At 45.2% G+C, this 19,351-nt stretch overlaps 1 protein-coding gene across 2 annotated transcripts in view; it reads left to right on the top strand.

The window, feature by feature from the left end:
- Window positions 1-15,594, top strand: part of nectin3a (nectin cell adhesion molecule 3a) — a 30,335-nt gene extending 14,741 nt beyond the window's left edge. Inside the window, exons 2-6 of one of the 2 annotated variants that reach the window (XM_019261840.2) lie at window positions 3-353; window positions 5,184-5,483; window positions 7,343-7,460; window positions 9,017-9,168; window positions 11,338-15,594. In XM_019261840.2, the coding sequence (XP_019117385.2) occupies window positions 3-353; window positions 5,184-5,483; window positions 7,343-7,460; window positions 9,017-9,168; window positions 11,338-11,993 (1,577 nt within the window). In that variant the 3' untranslated portion in view covers window positions 11,994-15,594. The remainder of the gene's footprint in view (window positions 1-2; window positions 354-5,183; window positions 5,484-7,342; window positions 7,461-9,016; window positions 9,169-11,337) is intronic. The other variant, XM_010731945.3, reaches the window with a different exon arrangement.
- Window positions 15,595-19,351: the final 3,757 nt, after the last annotated feature.

The raw sequence follows: 19,351 nt of genomic DNA, 5'->3' as shown, positions 1-19,351 counted from the left end.
AGCAGGTGTGAGCAGCAACCAGGTAGTCGTGCTCGAGAAAGTGAATGCGGTGCTGGGGAAGAACATCACGCTGAGCTGCAGAATAGAAGTGGGCTCCAACCTGAGTCTCACGCAGAGCTCCTGGGAGCGCCGCCTGCCTTCAGGCACCATTACCTTGGCAGTGTTCAACCCCGAGTTTGGGATCTCCATCTCTCAGGACTACGCCAAACGCGTCTCGTTTGTATCCCCCTCCGCACGAGATGCCACCATTACAATCGGAGGAGCCAGCTTCGCAGATATCGGGTCCTACATCTGCAAAGTGGCGACGTTTCCCCTGGGCAATACACAAGCATCAACTTATGTTAATGTTTTAGGTAAAGTAGAGCTCTTTTACTTGCTTTTTCATTGTGTTGAGTGCTTCCTCGTGCTGTTCCTGAACTGACTTTTCAAAGCAAAGACATTGTTGGTTGTTATTAAGTGAAGGTGAGGTGACCACTAAGCGTTTTCCCCTGGAGGCATGAACAATGCCCTGAAGCTACCTCACTTTTTTAAATCACTACCTGGACAGAGGCCATGCCGTGCAGAGGCTGCAGTGGTGTGGGGTCCCACTCGTCCTCAGCCACCCTCACTGTCAGTCACTGCAAAACTGCTACGTCAGGTTTCAGTTCATCTCTAGAGTCTCTATGATGTTCTCCACGAGGCGGCTCACACACTCCACACATATTAACACCCGTATGTAACGTGCAGGCTCTCTCTTCATGTAGCAACCGTGTAAACAGAGAGAGAGAAAGTTCAAACAGCTGCATGCGACAACAAGTTAATTGCAGGGCGTGATGCGGCGTGACTCTCATGACATTCACTTGCATTTAACCAAAAAAAAAGTTTAATTTGTGGAACTGCTCTAAAGACTACAATGTGCAGCCATTTCCCCGGAGACAGCGAGGATTGTTCTTCCCTCTTTGTCACTAATTATGGAATCATACCTCAGGCCGAGTAATTGGCATTCCTAAATCTCTCACCAAGAAGCACGTGACCAAAAAAATTAAGATGCTATACTTATCTGCACATTTAGCTTCACTGTAAATTTCTTTCCCGTTGTTGATGTGACATTTGTTAGTCAAAGGATGTCTGTCTTCCCTCGATAGCCCCCGAAACAAAAAACATGTCCACATGATAAACGAAATCACAAACACGACCAAGATCTATGTGTTAATTGCTGCTTATCTTATCTAGTGGAAAACAACATTTTTAATCAGGATGTTAATGACCATCTTTCCTGTTTTCTGAAGTATATTGTGCGCACTGCACAGCAGGAGTCTTATCTCGTGCAGCAATAACTCACGTAGAATCAAGTGACAGTTGTAGAGGGGGATAGATTCAGCATGTCCAGTTGTTGATAGTGCCAGGAGAGGAGGGACTCCATGAAGGGCTCGGTCTTCAGGAGGTTTTTGAAGGTAGAGAGTAACTTTTCCACCAACGGGGAACAACAGATGAGAAAGGTTTGAATTGCCCGTTGTTGGTGTTGTTCATTGGCGGAGTGCAGCAGTCGTGAGGTAACATATGCCTGGATAAAGGCATTCAAATACCAGAGACTACTTTGTAAACAAGCATGAGCCATTTGGATTTAATGTGGGCTGGAAAACTACAATGTCCATTTAAACTTTTAGTAGAGTAGACTCATCCTGCAGGCTGCATGAGAAGTGTTGATATGATGTGTCAGTTGAAATTCTCGCTGCACAGTGTCCTCAAGTGTACGTACATATTTTACACCGTATGGACACGTAGCCCCCTCCTCTCCGAGGAGCGTGAACATTGACCTTTCTCTGTGGTCAGCATGTGTTTCAAAGCTCTAAATGGGCGGTTGGATTGCACTCTGGCGGAGCCGAGAGTCGGAGACGGTGGTTTCTCGTCTCCCTCCAGAGAGTGAAGGACACTCCGATGACTAATTAATGCTACATTAAGTGCCGCTGTGACAGCCTCGGCGTCTGAGACCTCACAGAGTTCAGCTACACTTTCGCCGTGTTCTCACACCGACACATACATGCACACCCATACGCAAATACACGCTTTACAATTCAGATGTAATTAGGGTGTAATTACGAAGGAAGTGTATGTTCTTCGCAATCTGATACATGTCATGTTGGAATTAGGTTGGTCCCATAGGGTGTTTTTCTTAGAGAGCACACATCACAATTACAAGACCTAAAGTCAGCACATTCGAGTTCCCAAGGCAGCGATGAAGAGGGGCTCCTCCTCTGCAGCGCTGCTTTGAGAAAGAACAAGGTAGCTGCAGCACAACAACAGCTGCATCGTGCATTCAAGTTGAACCCGAGTCTACACAAAGCAAATTATATTTGTAACAGTTCAAACATGTTATTCTTTTAACGCACTTAAAAAGTTCCCACTTTTATTTCATGTTTATTGTTTGAGGTTTAGGAGCACTTGACCTCATTTCATTCCTTTCAAATGAACTAAAGTAAATCAATGAAAAGGTTTAAACTCATAAACAACAGACCGAAGTCATGACACGCATCGTAATGATTAACAGGTGCAGCGGACATCGTCTTGTATTTAATCAGCATCGTGAGACAGTCGCCATCTAACATTTGTCTTGGCTCTGACACTTTCGCTTTCCTTTTTTTCATCCTCGTGTCTGCAACTTCTCACAGAAAAAGGCCCGAGTGTTTTCAGGAACAGCTCGACGGGAACTGCACAACAGCACATTAGCAAAAAAACCCCACCAGTAAGCCAACAGGAAGGGAACAGAGAACGGAAATATGACACATGAAATGAATAAAGTGGAGTGACCCTTTGTTTGAAAGCGCTGACAGGTGAATAGGAACTTTAACGAACTCCAAATGAGCTCTTAAAAACAAAACATTCACACGCATGAAGCCGGCGAGGGAGCTCTTATTGTTAAACAGCACGGCCGCTGTAACCTTTTGTAAATTAACTTCATGTTTGAGCTTCTTCCTCCGGCCACATTCTTTTGTCTGTAGTCGTTCATTCGTGTGGCCAATAATGCGGCTGTTTTTTGCTGAGTCACAAAAATTTGAGAAATCCCCCCACAGAGAGAGAGATGGTTAAAGTTGCTTACTCACTAAAGCCAAAATCTGAGGAGTCATAGTTTTCCTGAGGTGAAAAATGTTCCATTTTATCTTTTCAGTCTGTTCATGATTGTGCTGTTTTTTCATTTTTACAAGTTTCTGTAAAGTTTCATAAAGTTCCTACAAGTCACAATATTTCTTCTCTTGTTGTGTTACCTTAAAAGAAGAAAAAGTATATCTGCGAGTCCACAAACATCAAGCAGGGTCAACAACACAACATGTCACCGAGCTCTCGCCAACGACTAAAAGTCTGTCCCGGATGAACTCTTGTCTAGCGGGCCTCGTGCTCATTAGCTAACAGCAGCTACAGTCGGCAGCAGTTTACTTCACTGTCCATCAGGAAACTCTGTAAATCAGAGTTAAGAGTTGAGGCCAAGCAGCCTGAGGACATCAGAAGGATTTCTCCATAAAATATGATCCAGTTTCACCAAAATCAGTGAAATACTCGGCGGTAAAGTGCTACGTACTTCTCGAGGTGATCATACCCGGAGGACAAAGCTCAGACTGACGCGTGTGCCTTTAACTATCAGCTAGCAGCTTCCTTGCAGATAATGTTTACCTGCTCTCCATGTGTGGCTTCAATTGCGCGATGAGTTATGGTTGTTGTTTTGCTTCACAAACTTTTGGTGCCTGATTTACTCTTTGTCTACGCTCCAGCTTTTTTTTATCATGGCATCCCAAATCTAAAACACAAGTTATGGCTCTTGATTTAAGAAGTGCTGCAGATGATCAGACTCCTCTTTCTAGGGGTTCCCACTCTGACGTCAGTGTTTGGTGTGCATATGTGGATTGGAGTGTGTGTGTGTGTGTGTGTGTGTGTGTGTGTGTGTGTGTGTGTGTGTGTGTGTGTGTGTGTGTGTGTGTGTGTACGTGGGCGAGAAAGGGCCAATGCAGCCGGTCTGTTGAAGGGAAATCGTTACCCTTTCCCCCTAAAGCATTTCCACTCATCCAAAGCGCTCCCCTCCCTTTCCTGACAGCGACTCCAAATTAACACGTCTCTCTGATTTAGTTATTCTGAAGCTTCAGCCAGCTCGCCTCCTAACATAGAGCAGCTACTGTTTATAGTCACAGGCCTGTAAGGAGGGGCCGGGGAGAAGTGAGTGAGGAATCTGAGGTGGATGACTGAGAACGGCGTCTCCGCCCCTGGCCTGGGCACACGAGACGGCAGGTTTTATTTTTGGAAAAAAAAGGGGGTGCCAGGAGTTATTTGAATTTGTTGTTGGACCTCCTGCTCGGCCCGGAGAGGAGCCGGGGGGGGTGGGTGGTGGTGGCAGATGTCTTAAAGGTGATGGCCTTGTCTCGCGGATTTAGGCTGCTGTGTGCCTCCACGTGCTGCCGCCTTTTAAAACTGTCACCGTTGCAGTAAGTGGAACAGCTGTTCGTGTTGTTTTAAGGGCAGAGATGAGGCGAGAGGGAGGCGCTGCACTGCAGGACAAAGAAAGAGAAACGAACATAAGAAAGAAATTCAAGCGGCGCTTGGGACGTGGAGCCTTGTGCAACCTGTGTAGCCAGTTTACTTTTCACTGCCCCTCCATTGTGTCCGCTCTCTCGAACACATTATCTTTTGTATTTCAGCTGTCCTGTTTCCTCTTTAGTTTCGCTGAACTTTCCCCAAGTGTCATTCCTGACACTGATTATTAAACACTGCCCCATATGTGTTTTTAGGCCAGTGCAGCTCAAGATAAACTGCTTCCCACAACAGGTAGAGCGCTGTATTATCGTGGTCACTTCCCTCTTGCAAACTCCAGGTATCACATTACCCCAGCGTACAGTAACTTCAAAACACACCCCAGTGTTTACTGTCAGCAGCCTTTCCCCTAAATCACATGCACAATACACTGCATGTTTGACACACGACAACAGAAATGCCTCCATATGATTGAACAGCATGCTTCATCAATTTTTAATGCATATATGAGAGATGCAGGAAGTCAATCTGCTCTCTGTGTCAGTTAAGTATACTAAGTCCACTTCCTCCTGTCCATACACTAGATGATGGACATTATTTATTCATATACACACAAAAAGATCAATATTCATTTTGTAATCTTTTCTCCATTCTGTCATTTCCCCTCCTTCCCCCTCTCGTTTACACAGTGGAGCCGAAGGTCTACGTGTCCGCCGGCCCCGCGGCTCTGCTCGACGGAGGCAACGAGTCTTTGGTGGCCACCTGCATAGCGGAGCGCGGCCGCCCCGCCGCCGAGGTTTTCTGGGAGACGGAGCTGTACGGACGGAGCGAGAAGCAAAGTCACGACGAGTCCAACGGCACCAGCACCACCCACGTGCGCTACATGTGGCAACCGCAGAGCTACGCCCAGGGGAAGAGGCTCACCTGCGTGGTGCGCCACCCGACCCTGCAGACAGAGTTTCGCATCCCCTACATACTAAACGTTCAGTGTGAGTGCTGAGTTATAAGATCTTTTCCTACATCTGACATCCACTACTTCTATTAGGATTAAAAGTACAACATTTCATGTACAGAAAAAGAGTTTTAACTGATAAAATGTTACCTTTCCTGATGTAAAAGTCCGTTAGAGTTCCATGTGCATGTGTTTATATCAGTGTGCCACATCATGACACTTGAAGACTGATGATGAACACGGGCGCTGTAGCTTATTTTGAGCTGTCCTGCTGCAGTAAATACTCACCAGCTGTTCCCCGTTTACTCCTGTTTCAGTAATGTTTGTTTAAAAGCAGTGTTGTGGGACTCGAGGTCGACCTTTCTGAAGGTCTCGGAATCTCGGTCTTGGACAAAGAGGACTCTGGATTTTATTTCAAGACTTTCACTTTGCAACGCCGGCGGCACACACGGCTGAAGGGAGCCAAACAAATAACGGTGAAAACAGCTGAGAAACGGTTAAAAAACGTTGCTCTACAGTTACACAGCAAACACCTGCGTGGCACAAAAAAACTATAGAGAGGACAGCAGAGGTCAGGTCAAGACCACAAGCCAACAGCTGCAAAGTTCCTCCTACAAACTCAGGTTTTTTTTACATGTTAGGTACCTAAGCAGGCTGTATACCGTCTGGTCTTGGTCTTGACCACTCAAAGTCTTGATTTTATCTCAATACACTCTAGTCTAAGTACTATAGCTGCTTAATAATGTGTTTTATTGATGTTGTATTCATTGTCTTTAATAGTTTTCGTTTACTTTTGTTTATCAGAAACAGGAAAGTTCCTGAAATTGTGAAACTGAGTAGTCATGATCTTTATATGTAGCAAAGTAACGATTGTTATGGCTCTGGCCGTGCAGCTCTAACAGGTACAGTATATTTTATCGATATTAACCCATGCTGATAGCTTGATTTATGAGTAGCCTGCTCTCTACCTTCCCTTCTTCGCCCATAAAGAAGCCATTTAAGAGTCATCTTAATGTCCTAATCATTGATGCATACTTCCTTGGCGAGCAGTGCTAAGGGTTAGCGTGTGTTTGGACTGTGTGAGTGCAGCCTAATGAAGGTGTTTTATGAAATATTGATCAGGCCTCAGCGGCAACACAAGTAGCAGGAGGCTGCCGGGGGGCAGAGGATGGAGACGCAGAAAAACCAAGGTTAATACAGCTCAATAAATCATGTCAAATGCAGAGGCAAGGGATTTTAAGTGCAAAAGAAGCACAATTTCAAACGTCGAGCTGCGCGAAAAGGGTCAGCGGACACGGCAAGCCGAGGCATCTTCCTCTGCGCTGTAATGAGTTCCTCATTCGTCCTCCAGAGAAATCAAACTGAAAAATTGGATATCTAAGTCAGTGTTTGCCGTGTTTTATTACAATGGCATGTGCTGGGCTTCATTTAGGCATCCTCCTGCTTCCTTTTGTTTTTTTTCTTCTTCTTCTTTGTCACGGTGAGGCAGAGGAGTTTATTATTAGCTGCAGTTCATCTACTGTCTGACTGAGTCTGTCATTTTCTAACTTTCCACCAACCCGGGGTCATTTGTTTGTTCTCTTGGCACTCGTTCACCAGCAGATGCTGTACCCTGCTCCAGTCCTGCTCTGCCTTTGTTTTTGTCATCGCTCGCTACTGTGCTTATAATGCACGCTTTGTTCCTTCTGGAAAAGCTCATTTGTCATCAGGCTGCCGGGTTCGCGGTGACTGATTATTGAGTCCTCGACTTTTACCCCTTTGAAATAAAAATAAAATACATTTTGGTCAGCGCAACCGATCTGAGGCAGCAGAATAACACAATGCGCTTTTGTTCTTCGTGAATGATGCAAATGTTCGACATCCTCACCTTTTTTATTCTTTCATTTTGTTGTACAGTCGCACCGGTGGTGTCCATAGCGGGGATTGACAAAAGTTGGCACGTGGGTCAGGACAATGTGAAGTTCACCTGCAGTGCCAAAGCCAACCCACCTGCCCGTCACTTCTCCTGGATCAGGTCAGTACCCTTCCCCCCCAGAAGAAACTCATTTCTGGGAGCATATTGGTAGATATTCATCCTCAGAGTGAAAATAGGCGTGACAGTAATGTCAATGGATGTTGATGACGGTGAGCGAAGCAGCAACCTTCATGGCTGAATGCTGAAACAAACACAGAAGTGCATTAACGTGCAGTTTTCTAATGCTTAAGCAAAGGAGAGAAGCTCTAACGTCTCATCGGAAATAGATGATCACACATTTTCCAAATTCTCAGTAGATAGTCGCGTTCATATAAGGTCGGGTTATGCTCAAAAATAACTGCCTTTGACCGCAGCGGAGTGTGTTGTTGTTCAGCCACACTCAAAGATAAGGGCGAGGCGCAGTAATCGTTTAAATACGGAGACACTGGTGCACATTTTCCTCTCTACTTTCACTTGTTTTAACACACAAGAAGTGACAGAAACAGTGTGCCACAAATGAAAATTCAGGGGGGGTACCCTGTAGGGGGGGGTTTCCAAAACCGTTCAGCTGGTTCTGATGAAGCCTGATGGCGTCTCAGGGTGTTTCTTGGCTGCTGTTTTGTTATTTGTTATTGTTTTAATTGTCAGATATTAAGGCTTGTGAGCTGGATATCTCTGACTAACACAGCAGTCTGTTGCAGTCCACCTTTCAAGACACAATATGTAAAAACATTCTGTCGACGTAAATGTGACACATCTGTCCCAGATTCAGTCCTCGTCGACTCTATAAAGTCGGGAAAACCTTTTGATATTTGTCTTCAGGTTGTCGGCAGCTAATGTTAACACGTTCTGGTCCACTAAAGAAGCCATGGTAGAATGTAAATGATAGAAGCCAGGCATAAACTCTGTTGCTGTTTGTTCTTTCGAGCTCAGCCAAGTTAAGACTTCACAAAGTGTGTAAATGTAACGCGGTTAACTGGGCCGTAGTATTTAGCACAATGCTACTTAAATGTTCTACCTGATTCCACATGACAGATCAGACACATCAGCTGCTGTTTGGTCCAGTTGCACAGATCTAAACTGGGTTTGAACAAAACTTATATTGAGCAGCGACGCAAAGAGAAGCCTCGGCCTATAAATTACCTCTACATAACTTCAGAGCCCAGACACTGGAGCTGTCGAATGCCCTGCTGCAGCCATCGGGACTCCCTGCTATAAATAAAAGATTCCAAATGTTTCATGCATCTGAACAACACCGGCCTATTGGCAGCTCTTTGTCATCATCTTGCTTTGAAAACAAACAAAAAAAAACATGCTCTCATTCGAGCTGACAGCAACAGTTAAGTCTAGACAGCCGAGCTCTTTATTTTCTTCCTTTTCTTCTTTTTCTGCCTTCACGCTGAAGGAAAAAAAAAGCTTTTCTCCTCCGCCGATGGAAGCGCAGTCGTCTTAAATTATCGCAGTCACGTGATCACATAATAGTCGCAACAGGCCTGCGGATGCAGAGCAGTGACATCACCGCAATGTCGTGGAGAGGTTTTTCAATTGTAAAAACATGCAGCAATAAATAAAGTCCAAACTTTTTTTTGAGTCTGTTATGTTTCCTCTCTGCACAGGTTGGATGGAGTGATGCCCGAGGGAGTCGATATCTCAAACAACACCTTCGCTTTCACTCGCCCGTTGGAGCGCAATGACTCTGGAGTGTACCGCTGCGAAGTGATGAACGACATCAGTCTCCAGAGTCAAGACGTAAACCTCTGGGTACAAGGTGCGTTTTAAAACATCTGCTCACTTACTTAACCTTTGACACGTGAGGTTAAAGGTGGGAATCTACGCCTTCTGACCTTCATCGCGCCCTCCTGATGTAAGATTACCCCTCTCAGTACGACCGGGCCCTCGCTCCAACACTCCGAGCTAAGAGCTAAGCCTCCACATAAATGTCCCGACCCAGATCCACTTTCACACATTCCTGGCAACAGTGGAGCACGGAGCGCACATGAAGAGTATCAGTACCAAACATTTCCACTGTTGTGGTTTTGGCAACATTAGATTTCGCAGATAAGGAAGAGGGTGTTTACCCCCGCCGGTTCAGCAGAGTGTGCACCCATGTAAACTTTCGCTTTGTTTAGTTTGAGCTCGGGTTTCACAGCGGGGCATAATGAAGTGTGTTCGCAGATTTGCAGTACGCAGAAGTATGTGTGTGTGTGTGTGTGTGTGTGTGTGTGTGTGTGTTCGCTCAAGTTTGTTTATTCAACTGTACGCTGTTCCCTTGAAGCCGTCCTCAATGAAATGTGGTCGAGTTGTTCAGTTTAGCCGAACACTCCTCAGACAAATCGTCAGAGACGGGGTTTCCCTTCATTTGTTAAACAGAAAACAAAGATTTATGTTAATGAATCAGTGGATCCATTAACGTAAATCTTTGTCCGAACACTCGCAGGATACTAGACGACTCCCGTCTGCTTCCTGTGTCTGTCCACAGAGTTTGTTACTTTGACTTCATTATTGTAAAGTCAGGGCGTGGATCCTGAGAACTCTGCTGCATCTCTTTCTTTTTATTTTCACTTCTCCTCTGCTGCTTTTCATCCTTTTCCAAACAAAGCAACTGCTGCTTTTGGACACGTACTCCACTAACACACACACACAGACATACACACACACACACAGACACAGACACACAATCCTTTTTCGTTTCTCACTGTCGAAAAAGGGAAGAGCTGGACAACCCCCAAAAAAGGCTGTCAGGCTCCATCTGTGTACGGGCCTGGTTTTGGAGTCGTGCTCCAAACGAAAGCACAGCTGACATCCTGTCTGCGACGGACTTGCGCTGAGCAATTATCTTGCTTCTCTTGTCAAATATTAAGACTTGGGCATGTGGCCTCTCGCTTCCCTCCCCTGTGGAGATAGCCAGGTTGAACTCAGCTATATTCTCTACCCCCCCTCCTCTCCTCTCCTCTCCTCTCCTCTCTTCTCCTCTCTTTTCCTCTCCTTGTGTTTTTTGGCTGCTCGTCACTCAGATGATCAGCTACATGGTTGCAGATGCTCATAACCTCCATGAGGTTAAAATGTTGCGCTGCAGGGGTGGGATTGATGACGGACGAAGGAGACGATTGCCAGTATATCAGTTGACTGACCTTGATCTGTCTCCGTTATGCTCTCCCGTGCTTTTCCTTTCGCCCTGATCCTTCGGGCTCACACGCGGTGTATAATTGCAGATAATTAGATTCTTTCTCAGTTACACAAATTGTGGAAAGAATTAAAGTCTACAGGGAATCCGGTGCCTAGAAACCTCCTGGAGATGCAGACCTCTATTAGTGCGAGTCATATTGCTTAGTAGTCGGGCCTTTGATGTGCCTGAGCAGAGATCGACTGGTGGTATCAGGCTGCTCTTAGTCCCAGAGGCTGGAGGTCAAAATGGAGACCTTGAGGTCCACACACAGCCCCTTTTTGCTCTCCGACTCGGGCTGCTATCGCGAAAGGCCGAGGCCACCGGAGGACAAATCAGATGCAGGATTCTCACATCGATCAGTGTTTCATCTTCTCACATGACTTCCCCACAGCGGGAAGAAAGTGGGGTGAAGAGCCAATCACGCTCGCTCAGACGCACATGAGTGTGTGTCCTCTCCGTCTCTCTCTCACACTATGACATGTAGCACTTAACCTCTTTGTGCCCCTCTCATTTCCCGGTTTTTGCTCCACAGCACAGCTTTCGACAGATTCTTTATTCTCAGGAGAGCCGTGTCTCCGCCCCGACACCGTGCACTGTTGTTATAAATTAATCTAAAAACCATTCACAACTTGCTCCGTCAGTCGTTACAGAACATAAAGTGCGGTCTTTCTCCTCTTTATTTTTATGACTGCTCACTCCATCTGCTGTCCTTCATCTCTGTTTATATCTCTTCATCGCGTGTTCTCTCTCTCTCTCTCTCTCTCTTTGCAGATCCTCCCCCAACCACGGCCGCGCCCAGCACCACCGCATCCCTCCTCCACGGCACTTCCAGACCCGGTACCACCGTGGACCGGCGGAAATCCCCATTCACCTCGCCGACGCTGGCCTCCTTATCCGACAGCAGCCTGGGTACTATAGTCGGCGGAGCTGTAGGTGGAGTTCTGTTCCTGATTCTCCTGCTGATCCTCGGCGGGGCCTGCTTCATGCGACAGCGCCGGACCTTCAGAGGCGACTACTACACTAAACAGTACCTGGGACCGTCCGACATGCAGAAGGAGTCTCAGCTGGACGTGCTGCAGCCGCATGAGCTGCAGGAGGTCTACGGCGACAAGACGAGCAAAGGCAGCCAGGATCTGAAACCCAAACTGGGTGGAGACATCATTTACCCCGACTACACCCCCGAACGCAAGGATAGGGATGACTGGGCCGACAGGGGGGACGGCCACAGGGGCCTCAAGGAGGGTAACTACTACCCAGATCACTACAACACCCAAAACATGCACCCCTGCGGGCCTCCTGTGCACAGCACCATTGTGAACAACGGCTCCCCCTACCTCCCGGAGGACTGCTATGACAATGGTACAGACAGCGACTACGTGTCGCACATGGACGGATCTGTGATCTCACGCAGGGAGTGGTACGTTTGAGGACGGGAGCTGAACGGACACGAGACTGACTGAGAATGATTTAACAAAGTGACAGGTATAATCATCATTACAGGTCGTGTCATTTCAGTTAGAGGATGAATTCACTCAGTTTCTCAGCGCAGTCCCACGACGAGCTCTCTGAACAATACTGCTCTGCCTTGATTGTAACCACTTAACCTTAAGGACGCGTATGTGGACACTTCCCGTAGCATTTCAAGGAGCTACAACGAGCTGGAACGCCTCCGTGATACGATCTGCGCAGGCTTCGGCTCTTGATGTGAATGAGGTTTTTGTATTGTGCTTGTTTGTGTTTGCACCTGTCTTAAAACGCAGGTCACAGGTCAGGTGTTCAGACCCCTTGTTAGTGAAGTATTTATATCCCTGACTGACTGAGCTCTGCTCCCATAAAAACCTCACAACTTCTGTGGCATCTTCAAAACAACGGCCTCTTGATTGCTTACAGCGTTTTCATACATGTGAAATGTTTATCATGGCTGCAATCAGTATTTAAAGACAAATTGTATTGCATGGGGGTTTGTTTCTTTCTTTCCAAAAAAAAAAAAAAGTATCATCGCGCTAAAGGGAACGTTTGTCATGATTTAAAAGGGAGAATCACACAAACACACTGCCCCTCGGAAAGCTCTTCATCAGTGACTTTGGCAAACTCTGAGCATCTTCTGTAAAATATTTATGAAATGGACAGCGAACACGAGTAACGTAAAAGAGGTCACTCCCCGTGGAAGTACTCTTACTTTCAGCTTATTTATTTTACAGACGTCTCTGTTCCTGCAGTTGTTATCCTTGAGATTTGGCGGTAACCTGCGGTGACCCTAGTAACCAGCCAGTGTTTTTAATACCGCAGCAAACACAACTTGAACTATTTTGTCGGAAATACACGAGGAGCAGCTGGTGGAACCAAACAAAGCCGCTCATAATAACCGCGGAGTGAGGAGTGCAGCTTCTTTACAGACTCAAAATGACCAAAACAAAAAGCCAAAAAAACGACAGGTGACAGATTCTTTACGTTTCCTGTGGGTGCTTTCACAATAAAAGCCACCTCGAGTCTCACCAGTGCGGTGCTTTTAATCTGAAACGGCTACAACAGGAAGCTTTGCATTGGCGGTAACTTCACACGATGTCAAAGAATGCACAAACAAGATAAAACCGTGCACGCATCGTTTCCTCTGAATCCCTCGTTGTTTAGGAAGGCGATCTGATTCCAGCGTGGGAATGGCAGACCCCGCCACTATCTGCAGAAACTATAGAGATACATGAAATTACTTTAACTGGCTTCTGAAGGAAAAACTGGTGGCCGCAGATAGAATCAAAAATGACGTTTAACTTGGAAATATTATCGTTTTTGAAACGTGTTAACCTCGTCACTTTCCTGCAGTGAAAAGAAGCACAACTCTGTTATTACGGTTGTCAGTAAACATGAAAGGAAACTAACCGAGGCCTCGGCCTTCTCCACTTAGCCATGATAACAGACTGCATCGCTGTCTCCTCCATTTTCCCTCCTCCCTCCTGCATCTTCTGATTTCTGTCTGCTCGACTAACACCAATTGGTTATTATAGTTTTTATTTTAAACGCGGGATCAAAGAAATGTGTTATAAATACCAGATGTGACTATCACAGCTGTCATCATCTGACGTTATGTGGCTCCAAGAACCACCAACAGTTTCCCCCCCTCCTCCTTCCCGCTCGTGATTCCTGGCGATAAATAAGCAAAATACTTGTTGAAAAAGAAGGTCAAAGAGCTCAGAATAAATAAAGTGATCCTTCAGCTTTAGTTTGTGTGCGTTTGAAGTATGATTGCTCAAATACCTCACAGAAGAGTTGGAAGCACTGCGAGCGGCTGACATCACTACTGATCACAGAACGGGCTATAATGTCGGGGTTTGGCTCCTCGGCAGCTCCTCTGAGGACATACAGCGATCATGGAAACTAGAAATTTAATCCATGAGTGAAAAAAATTGGTTTAAGAACCATCTAGGTTGGAGCTGTCTGTGTAATGGCTCCCCTAGGGATATATATATATATTTTTTTTTCCTCCAAACAACAAACCCGGCAACTTTAAGTCGAAACAAAAGAGTTGACATCATCAGTGATCTCATCTCTCACTGCTTGATTTGACCCTTACGCTTTTCCACTTAGTGCTTGTTTTTTTGTTTCCTCAGGAATGATACACGGATCAAAGTGGCCTCACATGAAAGAGAGGAGCGTACCCCTTTTTTGGAAAGATTTAGTCAGTCAGAGTGTTTTGTTGCTCGAAGAATGAACCATATATGTGTAACACAGATCAGGAGGGGGGAGGGGGTCGGCTGTATTTTGAGGTCTGCTTCTTTCTTATTGGGGTTTTATAGATTGTGGGTGCACATTTTCCCTCTTTAACCCTTCTCCACCCTTCACTTTCTAATGGCAGGGCTTTGGTCGAGAAGTTCAGATGTCTGAGAATAAACCGCTTTAATCTCTGAAGCTTTCACTCTCATCGTCGCACACACACACACACACAGCCTGGCCCGGCCACACATCTGCCACCGCAAGGCCGCGTTCAAAGATTCAAAGAGCAGTCCTCACCTCAAACCGTGAGCTTTTTAATTAACTTTTCTTTTTTTCTCTCTCTCTCTCTTTCTCATAGCACTCTACTCTGTGATTTATAGCGCGTCCGTGTCTGCATGCGCGCGGCTGATTCATCGCCATCTTATTCGGTGAAGTCACGCCGTGCGATCTGTTGTCTCTGCTCCAAAAATCTTTTTTTATTTTGTGACTTCTGAAGCGATGAATGTTTCTGTAAAGTTCACCAACCAGGTTTGCATGTAAAATTAAGTTATTCGCTGCCTACTCGGTTCATTATTTCCCCCCACCCCGTCACTTCGATGTTTATACACGTGTACATAATGCTGATAGGTTAGATTCAGTTTAGCTGTTTTGATTTCTACGTTCGTGTACAGTTTGTTCTGGACTCCCCTACTGAATAGTCGGTGCCTTAGATGGGCTGAGCAATGCACAGAAACTTTGAAAGCATTAATATAAGAGGATATTAATATCGATAAAGAGGAGGACCGACTGGTCCACGGATACGTCTTCCATCTTGATATTTAAGACTTGCTGTTGTGAGAACATCAGAGTAGACTAAAGGTTGATCGTCACGCCTTATACGCTTCGAAAGGACACGTGTAACGAGTTGGTTACAGAGAAAATTGTAATAAGTAAAGTTTCACTGGGAATTTAGGCAAGCCAGATTCATAGAAAATATTATTGTCCTGTAAATATGCTGGCTGTTTTTTTGTTTTGTTTTGTTTTTTTATTATTGTTATTATTGGAAAAATCTTATTTTTTGTATGAGGTCTGTAATTTTCACAGAGTATCAGTTTATGTTGTGAGTGTTCGAGGAGCTCTTGTCTCATGATAACATAAGAGGGCGATGCCGTTTTCACTGCATTTTTATATGTTTTGTTCTGGAGAGTTTCTGACCAATTATTTTGTATGTCGTTCTTCGAATGATTGATGTCTCGCAGGAATCAGAGATGAAAGTGCGGTAGATTGTATTTTGTTCCTTTTTTTTGTTTGCAATAAAAAAGAAAAAACATCATTATTGCACTCAGACGTGTCCTGGGATTCTGCTTTCAGAGGTTTTTCCTTTAACTTGAATCAGCTTTTTACTGTGCTAATATAGTATTTAGATTACCCGTATCCATCTGGAGCTTGACAGCGACACAAGGGAAGACGAAATAACAAACGCAATTTGCAAAATAATACAGTACCCCTGCAGAAATATAACTATATAACTAAAAATCCGATTTTTTTTTAAGTTAGCGGCTCCACCAGCAGCAGACAGTTTTCCCAGTCGTCACAGATTAGCAGGTATTTAAAGTTCAGAGTGTATCACGGTCTTCTTCTTCAGATCTGCTGACTCAATCACTCAAAAACTTCACGACAGATAAAAGGTGATGCCAGATTGTTTTGTTATCTGCTGTTTTGCAAGGTCAAGAATTCAGTCAGCAACAACACGGCCAGACTGGACAGAGGGTCGTCCACTAATCAGAGGGTCGGCGGTTCGATCCCAGACTCCTCCAGTCTGCATGTCCTTGGGTAAGATACTGAACGGTTGTGTGAATGGTTAGCTCCTAAAACAGCAGCAGTTGGCAGCCAATGCCATCAATGTGTGAATGAGATATGTGGTGCAAAGTCCATTTACCGTCCTCGTGCCTCTCCCTCTTAGTTTAGTTTTTTAATTGTTGAAGTTAGCACACAGTTTCATAACGCCCTCGTTTACTCCTGGTCGCTGACCAAACAAATCACACTTCGCTTGAATTGAGATGATTTTGCTTCAGTTCAGCGGTCGCCGTGCGCTCCTCCTCCCTCTTTGTTGTCCTCTTCAGCGATCTGGACGTGACACAATCAGAAGCTCCACAACAAGTGAAGTCAGGATCACAGTGGCGGCTACACAACAGTTCAAGTCATTAGTGTAATTATCAGTAATTAAACAAAACCTCTCAACTCGACTTCCACTTGATTTATTTCAAACCTTTCCTGTCAGCCGTGCGGTTTGTTTTGTTATTTAATTACATTTCACCACCGTGCGTCTTCCATCGTAGAGTTTTGCTTTTAATCTCTTGCTAAACATTTTCATTCCTTCATAAAGTAACAAACACACACGGTATGTCATGGACTAATGTCAGGCTAAGGTCCCGTCTTATTATTTTGTGGTTCTTACCTCTTAAAAATGTGGATTTGCGTTTTTTTTCAGCTCTATCTTTGGATTTGGGGCTGTTGCATAGACAAAAGAAGGAAACTAAACAGGACTTGGAAACATTTATAGACTAAACGATTGATCAATTAATCAGAAAACAACAGACTGATGATGAAAGTAACAGTTGGAGCCATTTGTAGGAAGATTTTAAGATGACGTTCAGAGCAAACTAATACGCTACAACAAATAGATTCCTTCATCGTGCACGGTAAAGGTGTTTCTGTCTCTCAGGCCAGTGGCCATCAGTCTCTGTCACCTTCAGCCTCTTCCACTGTCCACACCTGTGATACTAACTAACTGACCCTTTTCACACAACTCTCCATCCTGTCCAACTCAGCACCCTCTTCATCACCCGGTCCACAGACTGAAGCGAGAAGTCAGACCGCTCAGGAGGGTCACACCTGCATCGACTGGGCCGGGTTTACTGACCACCCACAACTCGCACAACTTTCTGTCACCCGTCAGTCCTCACGGAGAATAAGATGTGTCTCTTTAAATATATTGTGAACTTATCACACCGAAATTATGCCCTCAAAACATTTACAAAGGAATTTACAATGGCATCTCCTAATCCAGGCCCTCCCACTCTAAGTGCCTGTGTTTAATCCCCAGTGTTAACCTGGCTTTGGAGGTGACGCAAACGCTATCAATATGTGTTGTTTAGCAAAGCGACAATCGGCCCCTCTGGTCCAGATTAAAAACAGGAGGAGAAACCAGATACTTAATCCTCTGTGGCATGTTGGACAGAAATCTCCCTTCTTGGACTTCACTTTCATCACTTGGGCGTCCACGTCGGCCCAGCCCGAAAGCACTCACTCTATTATCACCGTGTTGCCTGACTGGGATAACCCCGGCCTAATCCATCACTGCTACTATCTGCATGTTTGTGCAGGCAGTGTGGGTAAATAACGCTGTGTTGGTGGGCTTGGGTTACCTCTCCTTTCTGCTTTCTTAAGTTTTTTGGCAGATGGCTGCGAGGGGCATTTTTTCACACTTAATGAATCCGTCAGCAAATGTGTTTAGTTTTGTTACCTCATAAAACAGCAGCGGGTCCATTCTTTCAGACCCCACCCAGAGGAGTTAAAGTCGGGACGGGTTTGAGCATCAAACTTTAACCTTTGCAAACTATTCTCGTAAAAAATGCCGGCTCTCTTCTTCCTGCCAATGTATCAGTGCTGTTTTTCTTTTATTACCGTTCATGACTTATTTAATTCAGACCAAAGAAAAGAGAGATGGCTTCTTCTATGCGGTGCTCCTACCCTCCTCCACCTCCTCGTCTTCCTCCTCTTCTGCAAAAACACCGATTGTTAGCTAATGAACACGAACGCAGCACCGGGCAGCTCACATCAAAGGCCGCAGCTGACTGAGCTGAACAGACAAATTGTTTGAGCTCACGGGTTTGGAAATAATCAAATGCTGCAGAGGGTGGGAGAGTGCGGAGCAGTTACAACAAAAATGTTGTCACATGGCCCGCGGTCTCTGTGGTCCTCATGTCGGCGTGAAGTGTGTGAGGCTTCAGGGCAGCAGGCACCTGTGGCCGAGACAGTGGTGGCGAGTACTGGGAAAAAATGTAAATCTCTGGTCTGTTTCATCCATGAGCAGACATATACTGAGCCATTGTCTTGAAGGATTGAGTTTCTCATTGATTTAAAGCTTCTGTAATCAATATTTTTATGTTAACAATGGACGAAATGTAAAAAGAAGTCAATCACAGTGACAAACCTGCAGTGAATTATCTCCTTTACAGCATCTTTGAGCTCATTGTTTTGGTTTTATTAGACGTTTTTCCCCTGTTCTGTTGGATGAATTTAAGAGTGACGACAAAGTTTACAGCTGCTTGCCAATAAAAGTCATGGAGGACAAATTAATTGAACAGAAAACAGCGAGCCTGCAGGCAAATTAGTGTCACTAATAGTTAAATGCCAGCTTGCAGTTCATGGTTTTTGTTAAGACGTTTCAACGTCTCCCTGAGGAAGCTGCAAGACAAATCTAAACCCAAAATACAGAGCTGACATTAAAACAAACATAACACTCGGCAGGCCCGATACAGTGCCTGTAGTTGGTCATCCTAAAATGAGCTTTGAGCCGACCAAAGCCGGTGATACTCCCTGTGATTTCTCCTCTGTTTCCTTGTGTCCAGCGAACTATTTGGGAGCAACTTCTCACCCACAATTAGAACTAGAGCGAGTGCCCTCCGCCTGTCTATGTATTTACACAAACAGATCTGTGAGTTTAACTCGCAGCAAAGTCACGGTTAGGCAAAGGACAGATGATTCTGTGGCTGCCTAAAAAAACGGCACAGTTTTCTTTTAATGGTAGGCTTCAACAACAACAACAAAAAAAAAGGCAGTGCGGTGAGCCACATGTTTTACAAACTACAACCTGCCCTCTGTGTGATCAGAGCCCAAATAGGCACCTTATTGCTAAAGAGTTTGCCCTGTCGACTAAAAACGGTGATAATATGTCAGTGTTGTGTTTGTAGCTTGTTTCTGCCGCCCCCAAGTGGCCAAAAAACAACAAAAAAACTAAACATTACTGCAGTTTTAGGGATTTAGTGCGCAGGAAAAAAATGTAGAATTTCATCATGACATCTGGGCAAACTCC

This window comes from Larimichthys crocea, chromosome VII (genome assembly GCF_000972845.2).
Source record: "Larimichthys crocea isolate SSNF chromosome VII, L_crocea_2.0, whole genome shotgun sequence".
Lineage (NCBI taxonomy): Eukaryota > Metazoa > Chordata > Actinopteri > Sciaenidae > Larimichthys > Larimichthys crocea.
Note: the sequence above shows the minus strand (reverse complement) of the source record. Positions and strands in the feature narration are given on the sequence as shown.